Consider the following 13,727-nt stretch of genomic DNA (forward strand, 5'->3'; position numbering starts at 1 on the left):
AAGACAGTGTCAGATGAAAATGTTCCCTCTTATTCCAAAATCCAAGTTCTAGTGCCCAGATAATAAATAGAACTAACTCCACACCAAGGGTATTATGAAAATAAAGAGTGCTTTTATTTACATAGCAAAACATAGTAACATAGTAGATGGCGGCAGAGAAAGACCTGCAAGGTCCATCTAGTCTGCCCAACAAGATAAACTCGTATGTGTTACTTTTTGTGTTACCTGACCTTGATTTGTATCAGCCATTTTCAGGGTACAGACTGTAGAAGTCTGCCCAGCACTAGCCCTGCCTCCCAACCACCAGTCCCGCCTCCCCCCACTGGCTCTGCCACCCAATCTCCGCTAAGCTTCTGAGGATCCATTCCTTCTGAACAGGATTCCTTTATGTTTATCCCACGCATTTTTGAAATCCTTTACCGTTTTCATGTCCACCACCTCCCGCGGGAGAGCATTCCAAGTATCCACCACTCTCTCCGTGAAAAAATGCTTCCTGACATTTTTCTTGAGTCTGCCCACCTTCAATCTCTTTTCATGTCCTCTATTTCTACCGCCTTCCCATCTACGGAAGAGGTTCGTTTGCGGATTAATACCTTTCAAATATTTGAATGTCTGTATCATATCACCCCTGTTTCTCCTTTCCTCCAGGGTATACATATTCAGGTCAGCAAGTCTCTCCTTATACATGTTGTAACACAAATCCCATACCATTCTTGTAACTTTTCTTTGCACTGCTTCAGTTCTTTTTACATCCTTAGGAAGATACGGCCTCCAAAACTGAACACAATACTCCAGATGGGGCCTCACCAATGATTTATACAGGGGCATTAAAACCTCTTTTCTTCTGCTGGTCACACCTCTGTCTATGCAGCCTAGCAACCTTCAAGCTACAGCCACCACCTTGTCGCACTCTTTCGTCGCCTTCAGATCCTCAGATACTATCACCCCAAGATCCCTCTCCCCGTCTGTACATATCAGACTCTCACCGCCTAACACATACGTCTCCTGTGGATTTCTATTCCCTAAGTGCATCACTTTGCATTTCTTCGCATTGAATTTTAATTGCCCAACCTTAGACCATTCTTCTAGCTTCTGCAGATCCTTTTTCATGTTGTAGCATGTACCAGCCATCAACAATTTGGGGGGATAAAAGAAACCATGGCTACGTGCATATGAGAGAGTCAATTCTTTTTATTTACTTACCAAAGTACAGATATATAAAAGTACAGATATAATTAATAGTTTCTCATGGGAGAACGGGCTCTGCTATACAAAGGTATTATCTGAACCCGTCTCCAATCTTTCCAGGAGATAACGGGGCTAGTTTGCAACAAAGAATATGTCCTTAGATGAAGTCATCATGGTATGCTCAGCAGTAATTTTCCTTTGTAACCAAGCTGGTTTCTGATGGTTACTGATGCGTACAGGCCACAAGCTGTAAAATCCATATTGTTATAACAATGGCTGTATAGGCCAAGACCAGCAAAGGTGAGATCTCAAGTAAATACTCCTACAGATTCCTTGCTGGTGCTCTGGTCCATTGTTCCAGTTCTCCAGGCCACACAGGGACAAGGCAGATACTCCATCTACTTCATTGTCCCAAAGAAGGAAGGCACCTTTCGTCCAGTCTTAGATCTCAAACTTATATATGGAAAATCTTGTTTTGAAAGCGCAAAACCCTTCTCGAAAAACTGCACCGGCTACCAATTAAAGAATGCGTTGCCTTCAAAATTTATACTTTAGTTCACAAAATAATTCATGGTCTTGCGCCGAACTACATGACTGGACTAATTGACCTACCAAAGAGAAACACATTTGAATCTGCAAGAACATACCTAAACCTTCACTTCCCAAGATGCAAGGGACTGAATTATAAATCAACATACGCGTCCAGTTTCTCCTACATATGCACACAGCTCTGGAACACATTACCAAAAGACTTGAAAACAACAAGCAACCACCTAAATTATCGAAAATACCTAAAAACTCACCTTTTCAGAAAGGAATACCCCACTCAACCAACATAAACAATGAAATATAACAATTAACTAATTAACGGTCAACACCTCACCGAACAATCCCACCCTCGCAACCCACATGGAGCGAAACGCCCAGTCTTTAATTTGTACCATCCACTTTGTATTCGATCACACTGGACTCAGTAAACCTCTCCAAAAACTATGTAAGCCACATTGAGCATACAAATAGGTGGGAAAATGTGAGATACAAATGTAACGAATAAATCACTGCCTCAGAGTGTCCTCCTTTCATTTGTAGACACTAAGAGCAGTCACAGCCTCGGTTCAAGCTGGAGAATTTGTCACCATCCTTGATATTAAGGAGGCGTACTTGCATATACCCATATGGCTGCCACATCAGAGGTTTCTATGTTTTGCGGTGCTGGGCCGTCACTTTCGATTCAGGACTTTGACCTTCAGTCTTGCCACGGCTCCAATAACGTTTAGCGAGGTTATGGTGGTGGTGGCAGTGGCCTTCCTTTGGTGCGTCATCCTATTTGGACAGTGTGGCAGTGACGGACAGAGTTGTCTGTCTTCTGTAGTCATTGGGTTAGGTGATCAATTTCGAGAAGAGCAGACTAACTCCTTTGCAGACACTGTAGTATCAGGACATTTTATTCAACACAGCACTGGAGAGGATCTTACTCATGGAATGCAGGAGGTCGAAGCAGGTTGAACAGATTTGTCTTCTCGGTCAAGGCAGGCCCAGGGATTAGGTCTAGGTTCTGGAGTCAGTTACCCAATCAAAGAATTCAATGAGATTAGTTTGGCACGATTTCCCTGTGGTAAAACCATGTTGTCTCGGATCTTGCAACTTATGGGCTTCCAGGAAATTCACTATCCTTTCCTTCAGCACCGCTTCCATTACTTTTCCAGTAACCGAAGTGAGGCTTACCGGCCTGTAGTTTCCAGCTTCTTCCCTATCACCACTTTTGTGAAGAGGGACTGTCTTTCTTCTATGTTTGTGCAGCGCTGCGTACACCGTGTAGCGCTATAGAAATGCTAAATAGTAGTGGTAGTACATCCGCCGTTCTCCAATCCCTCGGAACCTCTCCCGTCTCCAAGGATTTATTAAACAAATCTTTAAGAGGACCCGCCAGAACCTCTCTGAGCTCCCTCAATATTCTGGGGTGGATCCCGTCCGGTCCCATGGCTTTGTCCACCTTTACCTTTCCAAGTTGTTGATACACACTCTCTTCTGTGAACGGTGCTCTATCCACTCCATTCTCAGGTGTACTTTTGCCAGTCCCTTGTGGTCCTTCTCCAGGATTTTCTTCAGTGAAAACAGAACAAAAGTATCTATTTAGCAAATTGGCTTTTTCTTCATCATTATCTACATAGCGTTTCGATGTATCTTTTAGTCTCACAATTCCCTTTTTAGTCATTCTCCTTTCACTAATATACCTGAAGAAATTCGAGGGCTGGTATTTTGACTTTCTCTCTTCTCCGCTCAGATCACGCAAATCATAGTGTTTATCCAGGCAGGTCTTCAGAAAAGATTGGCGTTGGGTTCTGTAAAAGTTCAGTTTGCAGCTTTGGCCTGTTTCAGGGACTGACCACAGAAGATGTCTCTTGCAGCTCACTCAGATATCGTTCACTGCTTGCGACCTCCCTTTCATACGCCATGTCCAGAGTAGAACCTTAATTTAGTCTGGGCTCTTCAGAAGCCTCCCTTTGAGTCACTCCAGAAGGCCACCTTGAAGATCTTACGCTAAAGACAGTGTTCTTGGTGGCTGTTGTGTTGGTACATAGGGTTTCAGAACTTCAGGCTCTCTTTTGTTGCGATCCCTGTCTTTGTTTTTCAGAAGCTGGGGTTTTCCTACACTCGGGTTCTTCCTTTCTTCTGAAAGTGGTATCAGCATTTCATCTCAACCAATCTGTGGAGCTTCTGTCCTTTCTCAAAGAGGATGAGAAGGCTCAATATTCTTCCTTGAAGCTTCTCGCTATGCATTGAATCCTATCCGGAATTCATGAATGAGTTTCACGAATCAGACAGACTGTGTGTTTTGGTAATTAGAGGCTTGGCCTCATGGGTCCAAGTCCACAGTTGCTAGATGGCTGAAGGGGACTATCGTGTCAGTTTATTTGCCTGCTGGGAAGCAGGCTCCTCAGGCCTTGTGGGCTCATTCTATGAGGCGTACAGCGACATCCTGGGCGGCAGGCTACTTTACCGTGTCCGGAGATCTTTGCAAGGCAGCAACATGGTCGTCGCTGCATACCTTTTCCAAGCACTACAGGGTGGATGTTACAGCGCGCTTGGAACCCAATTTTAGGGCGTCAGTCCTCAGGGTAGCGATGCTAGGATCCCACTCACTCTAGGGATTGCTTTTGAACATCCCACAGATTCTGGAATAGTGGGAATCTATGTAATAGAAGGATAAATTATATCTTATCTCATAATTTTCTTTCCATCAGTCCTTCCCACCATTTCAGAGACCTGCCTGTGGTTTTTGTGATGTTTAGTCTGTGCAAAGTAGTGGGTCAAATAATGACTGTCACTTTGCATGGTGTTTCCTGCATATCTCTTGTTTTCTACAAGTTGTTTGCTCATCTGGTTAGTGTTAAGTTAGCGATTTGTTTAAGGTTGTTGTGTTTATTCTGAGTTTCTCCTTACTTCTTGTCTACATAAATACTGATTTGCTGGACTGGATGCAGAGAGAGATGTCAGCTCAGTTTTCAGTTCTCTGTCTCTACCTGCTGGTTGATGGGCACAACTATCCCACAGGTTCTGGAATAGTGGGAAGGACTAATGAAAAGAAAATTATCAGGTAAAATCTAATTTTTCTATTTGTAGTGCACAAAAATTTGATTCAGCTACTCTATTGCTGAAGTCCTTACATTAGTTAGCAATACAAGCTTGGTCATTATCTTTAGAATTTTTTTATGGTTTGACACCATCCTATCTATTGCTTCTAGTGTTCTCATTGTTGCTGTGTGGGACACAATGTAATAAATTGACTTTGCATTTTCCTTGCATAAATGTCCAACATGAATGATTTTATATTTGCTCTCTTATCAAACGATCAAGATTTGGATTTCTTTACCTTTAAATCTCAGATTTTTGATTATGTGGCCTTCAGAAAACAGCTGAAAACTTACTTGTTCAAACGACATCTTGATATTTTTTGTTTTTTAACTTAATTTTATTTTACCTGGGTTAGCTATTGTAATATATTTTCCAATAATTTTGCCTGGCTGATCTTACTGTAAACCTCTTTGAATCGTTTGGTTTGGCATTTTGCAGTATATAAGTTGTTGTATTGATTCATCACCAAAACTGAAGGGAGAGAGAAGAGAGCCTATAAGGTATTGGTGAACAACATGGAAGGATAGGCATGGCCGGCGTTAGAGAGGGCAAACAGGACAGCTGTCCTGGGCCCCACAGTCCTGGCATCTCTTCCCCTTGTCCCCACCACCGTTCATCTCCTTCTCCCTTCCTGATCGTCTTTAAAAATTTATTTCCCTTCTTAGAGGTGCCCTTAAAGGTGCCCCAAAGCTTTCCCTTTCTGCCGCAATCTGCCACCCTTTGACACAATTTCCTGTTTTCGCCTGGGTAAATCGTGGCAGAGAAGGGAAGCTTTTGGACAGCTGTTGGCAGCTTGTGAAGATGGCTGCCATGCTGGGGCCCCTCTGAGAAGGGAAATAAAAATTTTAAAGAAGACCACAAGGTGAGGGGAAGGGAGATGGACTATGGTGGAGAGAAGGGAAAGAACTGTCCGGACAGTGTAGTAGCAATGCTGGTGGGGAGGTCAGGGGAGGGGGGGGGGGGGGGGATCAGGGACCCCACCATGTCTAAAATTGGCCCTGAGGGTAGGCAGGGTGGGAGTAAATATTGGTGTGTTACAAAAAGGGGTGTGAGTAGTGGAGGGAAGGGCTTTATAGGATATTGAAAAAGTTACATGTGTATTTCAGGTTCTGTACAAACTTTAATTGTAAAAGAGAAATGGATCTCATATTTTTGCAAAAACTCTGAATTAAAAGACAATACCATTATTCATGATTGAAGTAGCATAATTCTAGTACGAATTTTCCAACAAAGCAGATAAATTTTAATGTTTTTTATGTATTTTAAAATTTTTAATCTGCTTATACCTAAGCGGTTTACATAAAATACATATACAGTCATAAATAAAACGAACAACAACAGGCACTTCAATGTTATTTCTTCTCTTCTGTAGATAACACGAAACAGCTAAGGTTTGATGATGTAGTGAACCAGTCAAGTCCCAAAAATTGTACTGTGTATTGTGGAGGGATTGCCTCAGGACTCACAGGTATGAGTTGTATATTACTCTCTTTTACTGTCCTCTTTTTAGGGAAGAAGGCTTTTGGGAATGCTATATCTGTCTGCTCCTCCCCCCTCGCCCAAGTAACTTTGGTATTTATTTATTTATTATGAAATTTGTATCCCACGTTATCCCAAACAGAGTTCAGGGTCAATGTGGCTTACAATCCAATTTTAAGCAGGTAATATCTCTGTCCCTATAGGGCTCACAATCCTTTTTTTTTTTTTTTGTACCTGAGGCAATGGGAGGGTTAAGTGACTAGCCCAGGATCACAAAGAGCTACAGTGGGAATTAAACCCAGGATGCTGGAATCAAAGTCCGCTGCACTAACCATTGGTGTCCTAGCCGTACGAAACGTTTAGGCAATATTGGAGGCCAAGGTTGTCCTGACGAGTATTTTATAGGGCATTCATTTATAGCTATGGACAATCACCTCTAAGCGTAGGTTCCATTATTTCTGGGTAGAACTTTTTCCATTCCTTCCTATATCAGTCTGCTTTTGTTTGTTCTCAACTTGGAGGCCATTTGGTACATTCAGTCTATCAGCATTTTCCTTAGATCCAAAGTATTGCAGAGATTCCCTATAAATGAGAGAATTAGTTTTCAACTCGGATTTAGTCCATCTCCCTGCAATTCAATTTTTTTAAAATCTTTATTTATAAATTCTTAGATTCATACAGTAATGCACTTTTTCATTTTTTTAACATACTTCTCAATACATTTTATAACAATTACTTCCTCTACACAGCAACCCCACCCCACCCTACTAAATGCATTCTTAAGGTATCTCTGTTTTAATCGGGCTGCATTTTGATTAAAATTAGTAATCACAATTCCATGATTAAAAATGTCTAATTGTGGTTAATTGTGTGATTAAAGTTCATTTACCTATTTATTTCTTTTCTGCTGTTGCTCCTTGTGACTCTTGGCAAATCACGTAAACCTCCATTGCCCCAGGTACAAAATAAGTACCTGTATATAATATGTAAACCACTTTGATTGTAACTGCAGAAATGCAGTATATCAAATCCCATCCGCCTTCCCTTCTCTAAAGAACTGATAATCTCCCTCCCTCCTGCCGCCTGATCTAACATATGTTACTTTCTTTTCCTTCCCTCCCTTTCCTCTTCCCCCAGGTCCATTATCTTTCTGTCTCCCTCCCTGCTGTTGTTCAGCACCTCACCCTCCCTCTCTTCCCTCCATCCTCATGAGTAGCAATAGAAACTTGGTGGTGAGCAACACAGTTCTTTTTATGGCTGCTGGAGCTTACTTTGGCAATAACTTCCACGGGTGACCCCTCCAATTCTATTTGCAGGTCTGCAACTCACTCTACTCCCCCCACTCAGGGTTCAGCATCTGCCCCCTCTCAGTTCCCCTCTCCCCCCCAGTCTTCCTTCAAGATGGTGTTCTGTTGGTCCCTGGCAGTGGCTGCCTGCGGCCAGATCCGAAACTTTCCCTCTGACCTATCCCACCCATGCAGAAACAGGAAGTGATAACAGAGGAGGCAGAGCGGGCCGGAGGGAAAGCATTGGAGCAGACCGCAGGCATCATATGTGCAACACTGCTGCTACTGGGGACCAACAGAAGACCATTTTTAAGATAGGCTGACATGCGGCGGGTGATGTTGAATCCTGGTTGCAAGGGAAAATGCTGGGTGATGCCGAGGACTGGGGTTGGGAGTGGAAGAGAGCAGAAGAGACGTTTAGAGGAGATAGGAGATGGCACAGCATGATTAAATCCTTTAATCGCGATTAAAAAATTTCCCCCTGCAGATCGTGTTCAGTGATTGGTACATTGCCTGTGTAGTTAACTGTGATTAACTTTGCAGCCTTAGTTTTAATGATCGAAATCACTTGTTAACTCAGACACATAAGTAGCTGCTGAAAGCATGACTTGCAGCCTTGGCCAGAGAGCCACAGGTTTGAGCTACAGAACCCAAGTCTAGTATGTTTGATGTTGAGTTGGACTTTACATATCCCTTTTCAACAGGGTACAGGTCATATTTACCATAGTCCTTGTTGGTGATGATGACATCCAATAAGTTGTTTGGGAACAGCTCTTTTTCTAAGAAAGTTACATTATTTTTCAGATCAGCTTATGCGACAAACGTTTTCTCTGTTTGGACAGATCATGGAAATAAGAGTTTTCCCAGAAAAGGGTTATTCCTTTGTCAGGTAAGGCTGCTTCTCCAAGTAAGAGCTTCAGGATTTGGGCTTTATGGTTTTATTTTGTTTTTTAAATATTTCATAGGGCTGGAATTTTCTCCCGGTTATTTCTCTTGCTCTTATTTCTCTCACTTCTGTTTTACTGAGTTTCCATTTATAATACCTTATTGCCATCAGTGTTCCTTCTTTGAACAGATCTAAATACTAGAATGCCTGTGAGTAACTGATCCCAAAACTGTCTTTGGAAACTTGGGGCATGCAGAACAACAGTTGCTATCTTTTCACTGTCTTGGGACTCTTCAAAATTAGTTGACAAGGGGTCACGAGGAAATTTGTGTGGGAGAAAGGGAGGAATCTGGCCCCCTGTGCAGCTATGCAGGTATGCAGTGAGTTACAAAATCAAAGTATCAACTATAAAAATGTTGTAGTATGAGAACTGGATTATCAGTAATTCTCCATTGGCAAACAGGATAACATCCGATGTACAAGTGGGTAACTTTATTGGACAGCACTGGAATAAAGTGACTCTTTTTGAATTACAGAGCTAGTGTAAAGTTCTGATTATGTGTGGCCCTTCTTACACACATCAGTCTCTTCAGTTTTGTTTTTTCTGCTGTGTTGAATGGAGGAAAATTTAACCTTTCAAATCTGTTAGTTTCACATTCTTCCCACATTATTGTTATGGTGTATACGCCCGTCACGTGAGCGTTCCTGCTCAGTTTTTTTTTTCCGTGGTGAGGTGCGGTCATGTTTTCCCCGCTCCTCTCAGGCCCGGGAAAGAGTTTTCTGCATTATCTTTTGTCTTTTTTTCTTTCTTCTTTGTTATAATTTACAGTTTAAAAAAAAAAATTCCCGTAGTTTTTTCTTTTATTTTTTTTTGCCCCTTATTAAGTTTCCTTTGTTTTTCGACGCGGCCGGATTAGGATTCGCGGTCGGGTTGCTCCCTTCTTTTCGTGCCCTTTTTTCTTTTAACAGGCACGATCGCGTCTTTTGATTTCGCCGCAGCCGTTTTTTCTTCCATGTCATCGCAGACACCCAGCGGCTTCAAACGTTGTACTCGGTGCAACCGGACTATCTCAGGTACCGATACCCACGCTTGGTGTATCCAGTGCTTTGGGCCCGAACACAGCCCAGCCACTTGTAGTCTGTGTCTTCGCATGAAGAAACAGACCCAAGCGTCTCGAGAGGCCCAACGAGAAAAGGTTTTTGGGGCTCAGTCCGGTCCTTCGGCTTCGACATCAACACCGGTACCGAGGTTGGCGGCGTTGACATCGAGGGACACATCGACATCAGGAGCGAAGGTAATGGCTGTGGAATGACCAACTCGTGCTGGGAGCAGTGAGGCATCGAGTAGGTCTGCACCTGTCTCGACGCCTCCTCTTATGCAGGCCCCCCAGGACCGACCTTCGTCAGACCCAGCCCCAAGGAACATGAGGATTCCACGTCTTCCTCATTGGTACCGAGGAGTATCGATGACTGGCGTTGAGCGAAGGTGAAGAAGCAGCGTCATGGTTCTGTTTCGACACACGGTGCTAAGAGCTCCGGGGCGTCAAGGGATTCGGCACCCGAGAAGCATCGGCGCCGAGAGGATTGCTCCCCCTCTATTCAGGAGGTGCTGATGCGTCAATCTAGCAGCCCAGTACCTGCTCCCAGGCCTCGCAAGATTCTGCCACCGGCTCCTATCCTGACCCAACACCCTTGTCCGACGGCGGCTCTCAACGAGCGCATCAGGACCCTGCTTCCAGAGCTTCTTGGAAGGGTTACTGCGCCAGGCTGCTTCAGTGTCGGGGGTGCTTGCGCCTTCCGTACCGTCGGTTACAGCGGTCTCTGGCCCTTCGCCTGTGGTGAGGTCCCTGACTTCAGTGCCGCCTGCGGCATCGGTGTCAGCTGCCACCCAGGTCGCTCTCCGACGTTAGTGGAGGAAGCTTCACTGGAGTCCAGGCGGGCGTCGACTTCCCGGCACCGCCATCGAGGACGTCGTTCCTCGGCTTTGAGGCAGGCTCAGTTTCAGAATGCTCTGAGAGATGTCTTGTCCAATACTTAAGATGAGCTCTCGTGGGAGGAAGAGGAGGATACCAGGTACTTTTCTTCTGACAAGTCCTTTGGGAGTCCTGAATTTTCCCCTCCACTGGAGAGTCTATTTTTTACCTCCTTTGTCCGGGAAATGGCTGCGGCTATTCCCTTCCCTATGGAGGTTGAGGATGAGCCCAGGGCTGAGATGCTCGAGGTCCTCGATTATCCTTCTCCACCTAAAGAGGCTGCAACGGCTCCTTTGCATAATGTACTGAAGGAAGTCCTTATGTGAAACTGGTCGTTCCCTCTGTCTAACCCCCATGATTCCGAAAAGAACTGATTCCCAATATCGGATCCACGGGGAACCTGGATTGATGAAGTCTCAGCTACCTTACAGTTCCATGGTGATGGACTCCGCTCTCAAAAGAGCCAAGAGTACTATGCCTCGGCGCCCCCAGGCAGAGAATCTAGAACCTTGGACTCTTTTGGGAGGAAGGTGTATCAGGCCACTATGCTCGCTGCCAAAATCCAAACATACCAGCTCTTCACGAGCATCCACTTGTGGAACTCGGTGAGGCAACTGTCTAGCTTGGTTGATGCACTCCCTCCGGAGCAGGCCAAGCCTTTTTGCCAGGTGGTCAGGCAGCAGAAGGCGTGTCGAAAATTCCTGGCCACGGGGTACGTTTGACACTTTTGATGTAACATCCAGAATCGCTGCCCAAGGTGTAGTGATGCGCAGACTCTCATGGGCTGCATGTCTCTGACCTGGATCATTCGGCCCAGCAGCGGATGTTCCTTGCCAGGGGGATAAACTTTTTGGTGAGAAAGTAGAGGATCTGGTTGACCAGCTCAAAAAGCACAACGATGCTATGGATTCTCTCTCCTGCCGGGCGTCTTCTGCTACTACCTCCTCATCTAGGAGGTTTTTTGGAGGGAAGAGGAGTGCTCCCTATTCCTATGATAGGCGTAGGTACACTCCTGCTTCTCGGCAGCCTGTCCAGGCTCAGTCCCAGCACGCTCGTTCTCGTCAACAGCGTGCATCTGAGGCCTCTGCGGTTCCCCAGCAAAAGCAAGGGATGGGCTTTTGACTGGCTCCAGTTCAGCATAGCTTCAGAAAAAGTGTCCGTGCCGGACGACTTGCTGGTTGGGGGGAGGTTGATATTTTTTCACCAAAGGTGGGTTCTTCAAATAGTCCGGTCAGAATACACCCACAATCTGAAATACAAACCTCCAAATTGTCCACCAGGAGCTCATTCTTACAGTTCCCAGCACAAACAGATACTTGCAGAGGAACTCTCCGCCCTTCTACAGGCCCAAGCGGTCCAACCGCATGACAACACATTTCTCCTTACAATCCCTTTCAAAACATTAATTGCAGGAAGCCAATACCTTGCTAGCACCCATTTCATTGGTTTCAGAAACGGGCCTTTTTTCCTAATAAGTACATAAGTATTGCCATACTGGGAAAGACCAAAGGTCCATCAAGCCCAGCATCCTGTTTCCAACACTGGTCAATCCAGATCACAAATACCTGGCAAGATACCCAAAAGTACAAAACATTTTATACTGCTTATCCCAGAAATAGTGGATTTTCCCCAAGTCCATTTAATAACGGTCTATGGACTTTTCCTTTAGGAAGCCGTCCAAACCTTTTTAAAACTCCGCTAAGTTAACCGCCTTTACCACATTCTCTGGCAATGAATTCCAGAGTTTAATTACACGTTGAGTGAAGAAAAATTTCTCCAATTCGTTTTAAATTTACTACATTGTAGCTTCATTGCATGCCCCCTAGTCCTAGTATTTTTGGAAAGTACATAAGTACATAAGTAGTGCCATACTGGGAAAGACCAAAGGTCCATCTAGCCCAGCATCCTGTCACCGACAGTGGCCAATCCAGGTCAAGGGCACCTGGCACGCTCCCCAAACGTAAAAACATTCCAGACAAGTTATACCTAAAAATGCGGAATTTTTCCAAGTCCATTTAATAGCGGTCTATGGACTAGTCCTTTAGGAATCTATCTAACCCCTTTTTAAACTCCGTCAAGCTAACCGCCCGTACCATGTTCTCCGGCAACGAATTCCAGAGTCTAATTACACGTTGGGTGAAGAAAAATTTTCTCCGATTCGTTTTAAATTTACCACACTGTAGCTTCAACTCATGCCCTCTAGTCCTAGTATTTTTGGATAGCGTGAACAGTCGCTTCACATCCACCCGATCCATTCCACTCATTATTTTATACACTTCTATCATATCTCCCCTCAGCCGTCTCTTCTCCAAGCTGAAAAGCCCTAGCCTTCTCAGCCTCTCTTCATAGGAAAGTCGTCCCATCCCCACTATCATTTTCGTCGCCCTTCGCTGTACCTTTTCCAATTCTACTATATCTTTTTTGAGATACGGAGACCAGTACTGAACACAATACTCCAGGTGCGGTCGCACCATGGAGCGATACAACGGCATTATAATATCCGCACACCTGGACTCCATACCCTTCCTAATAACACCCAACATTCTATTCGCTTTCCTAGCCGCAGCAGCACACTGAGCAGAAGGTTTCAGCGTATCATCGACGACGACACCCAGATCCCTTTCTTGATCCGTAACTCCTAACGTGGAACCTTGCAAGACGTAGCTATAATTCGGGTTCCTCTTACCCACATGCATCACTTTGCACTTGTCAACATTGAACTTCATCTGCCACTTGCACGCCCATTCTCCCAGTCTCGCAAGGTCCTCCTGTAATCGTTCACATTCCTCCTGCGACTTGACGACCCTGAATAATTTTGTGTCATTGGCGAATTTAATTACCTCACTAGTTATTCCCATCTCTAGGTCATTTATAAATACATTAAAAAGCAACGGACCCAGCACAGACCCCTGCGGGACCCCACTAACTACCCTCCTCCACTGAGAATACTGGCCACGCAATCCTACTCTCTGCTTCCTATCTTTCAACCAGTTCTTAATCCATAATAATACCCTGCTTCACATCTACCTGTTCAACTCCACTCATTATTTTATAGACCTCTATCATTTCTCCCCTCAGCTGCCTTTTCTCCAAGCTGAAGAGCCCTAGCCGCTTTAGCCTTTCCTCATAGGGAAGTCATCCCATCCCGTTTATCTTTTTCGTTGACCTTCTCTCCACCTTTTCGAATTCCACTATATCTTTTTTGAGATACGGCAAGCAGAATTGAACACTATATGCGAGGTACGGTCGCACCATGGAGCGATACAAAGGCATTAACAT

At 44.6% G+C, this 13,727-nt stretch overlaps 1 protein-coding gene across 7 annotated transcripts in view; it reads left to right on the plus strand.

Annotated features, from left to right (window-relative positions):
- TIAL1 (TIA1 cytotoxic granule associated RNA binding protein like 1) overlaps positions 1 to 13,727 on the plus strand; it is a 232,638-nt gene that overhangs the window by 145,867 nt on the left and 73,044 nt on the right. For all 7 annotated transcript variants that reach the window (XR_003942079.1, XM_030202615.1, XM_030202616.1 and 4 more), the window contains 2 exons: positions 6,197 to 6,292; positions 8,394 to 8,478. Coding sequence is in view for 6 of the 7 variants with exons in the window: in XM_030202615.1 (XP_030058475.1) it covers positions 6,197 to 6,292; positions 8,394 to 8,478 (181 nt within the window). In the remaining variant the exon portion in view is untranslated. The remainder of the gene's footprint in view (positions 1 to 6,196; positions 6,293 to 8,393; positions 8,479 to 13,727) is intronic.

The sequence above is a fragment of the Microcaecilia unicolor genome, chromosome 5 (genome assembly GCF_901765095.1).
Source record: "Microcaecilia unicolor chromosome 5, aMicUni1.1, whole genome shotgun sequence".
Lineage (NCBI taxonomy): Eukaryota > Metazoa > Chordata > Amphibia > Gymnophiona > Siphonopidae > Microcaecilia > Microcaecilia unicolor.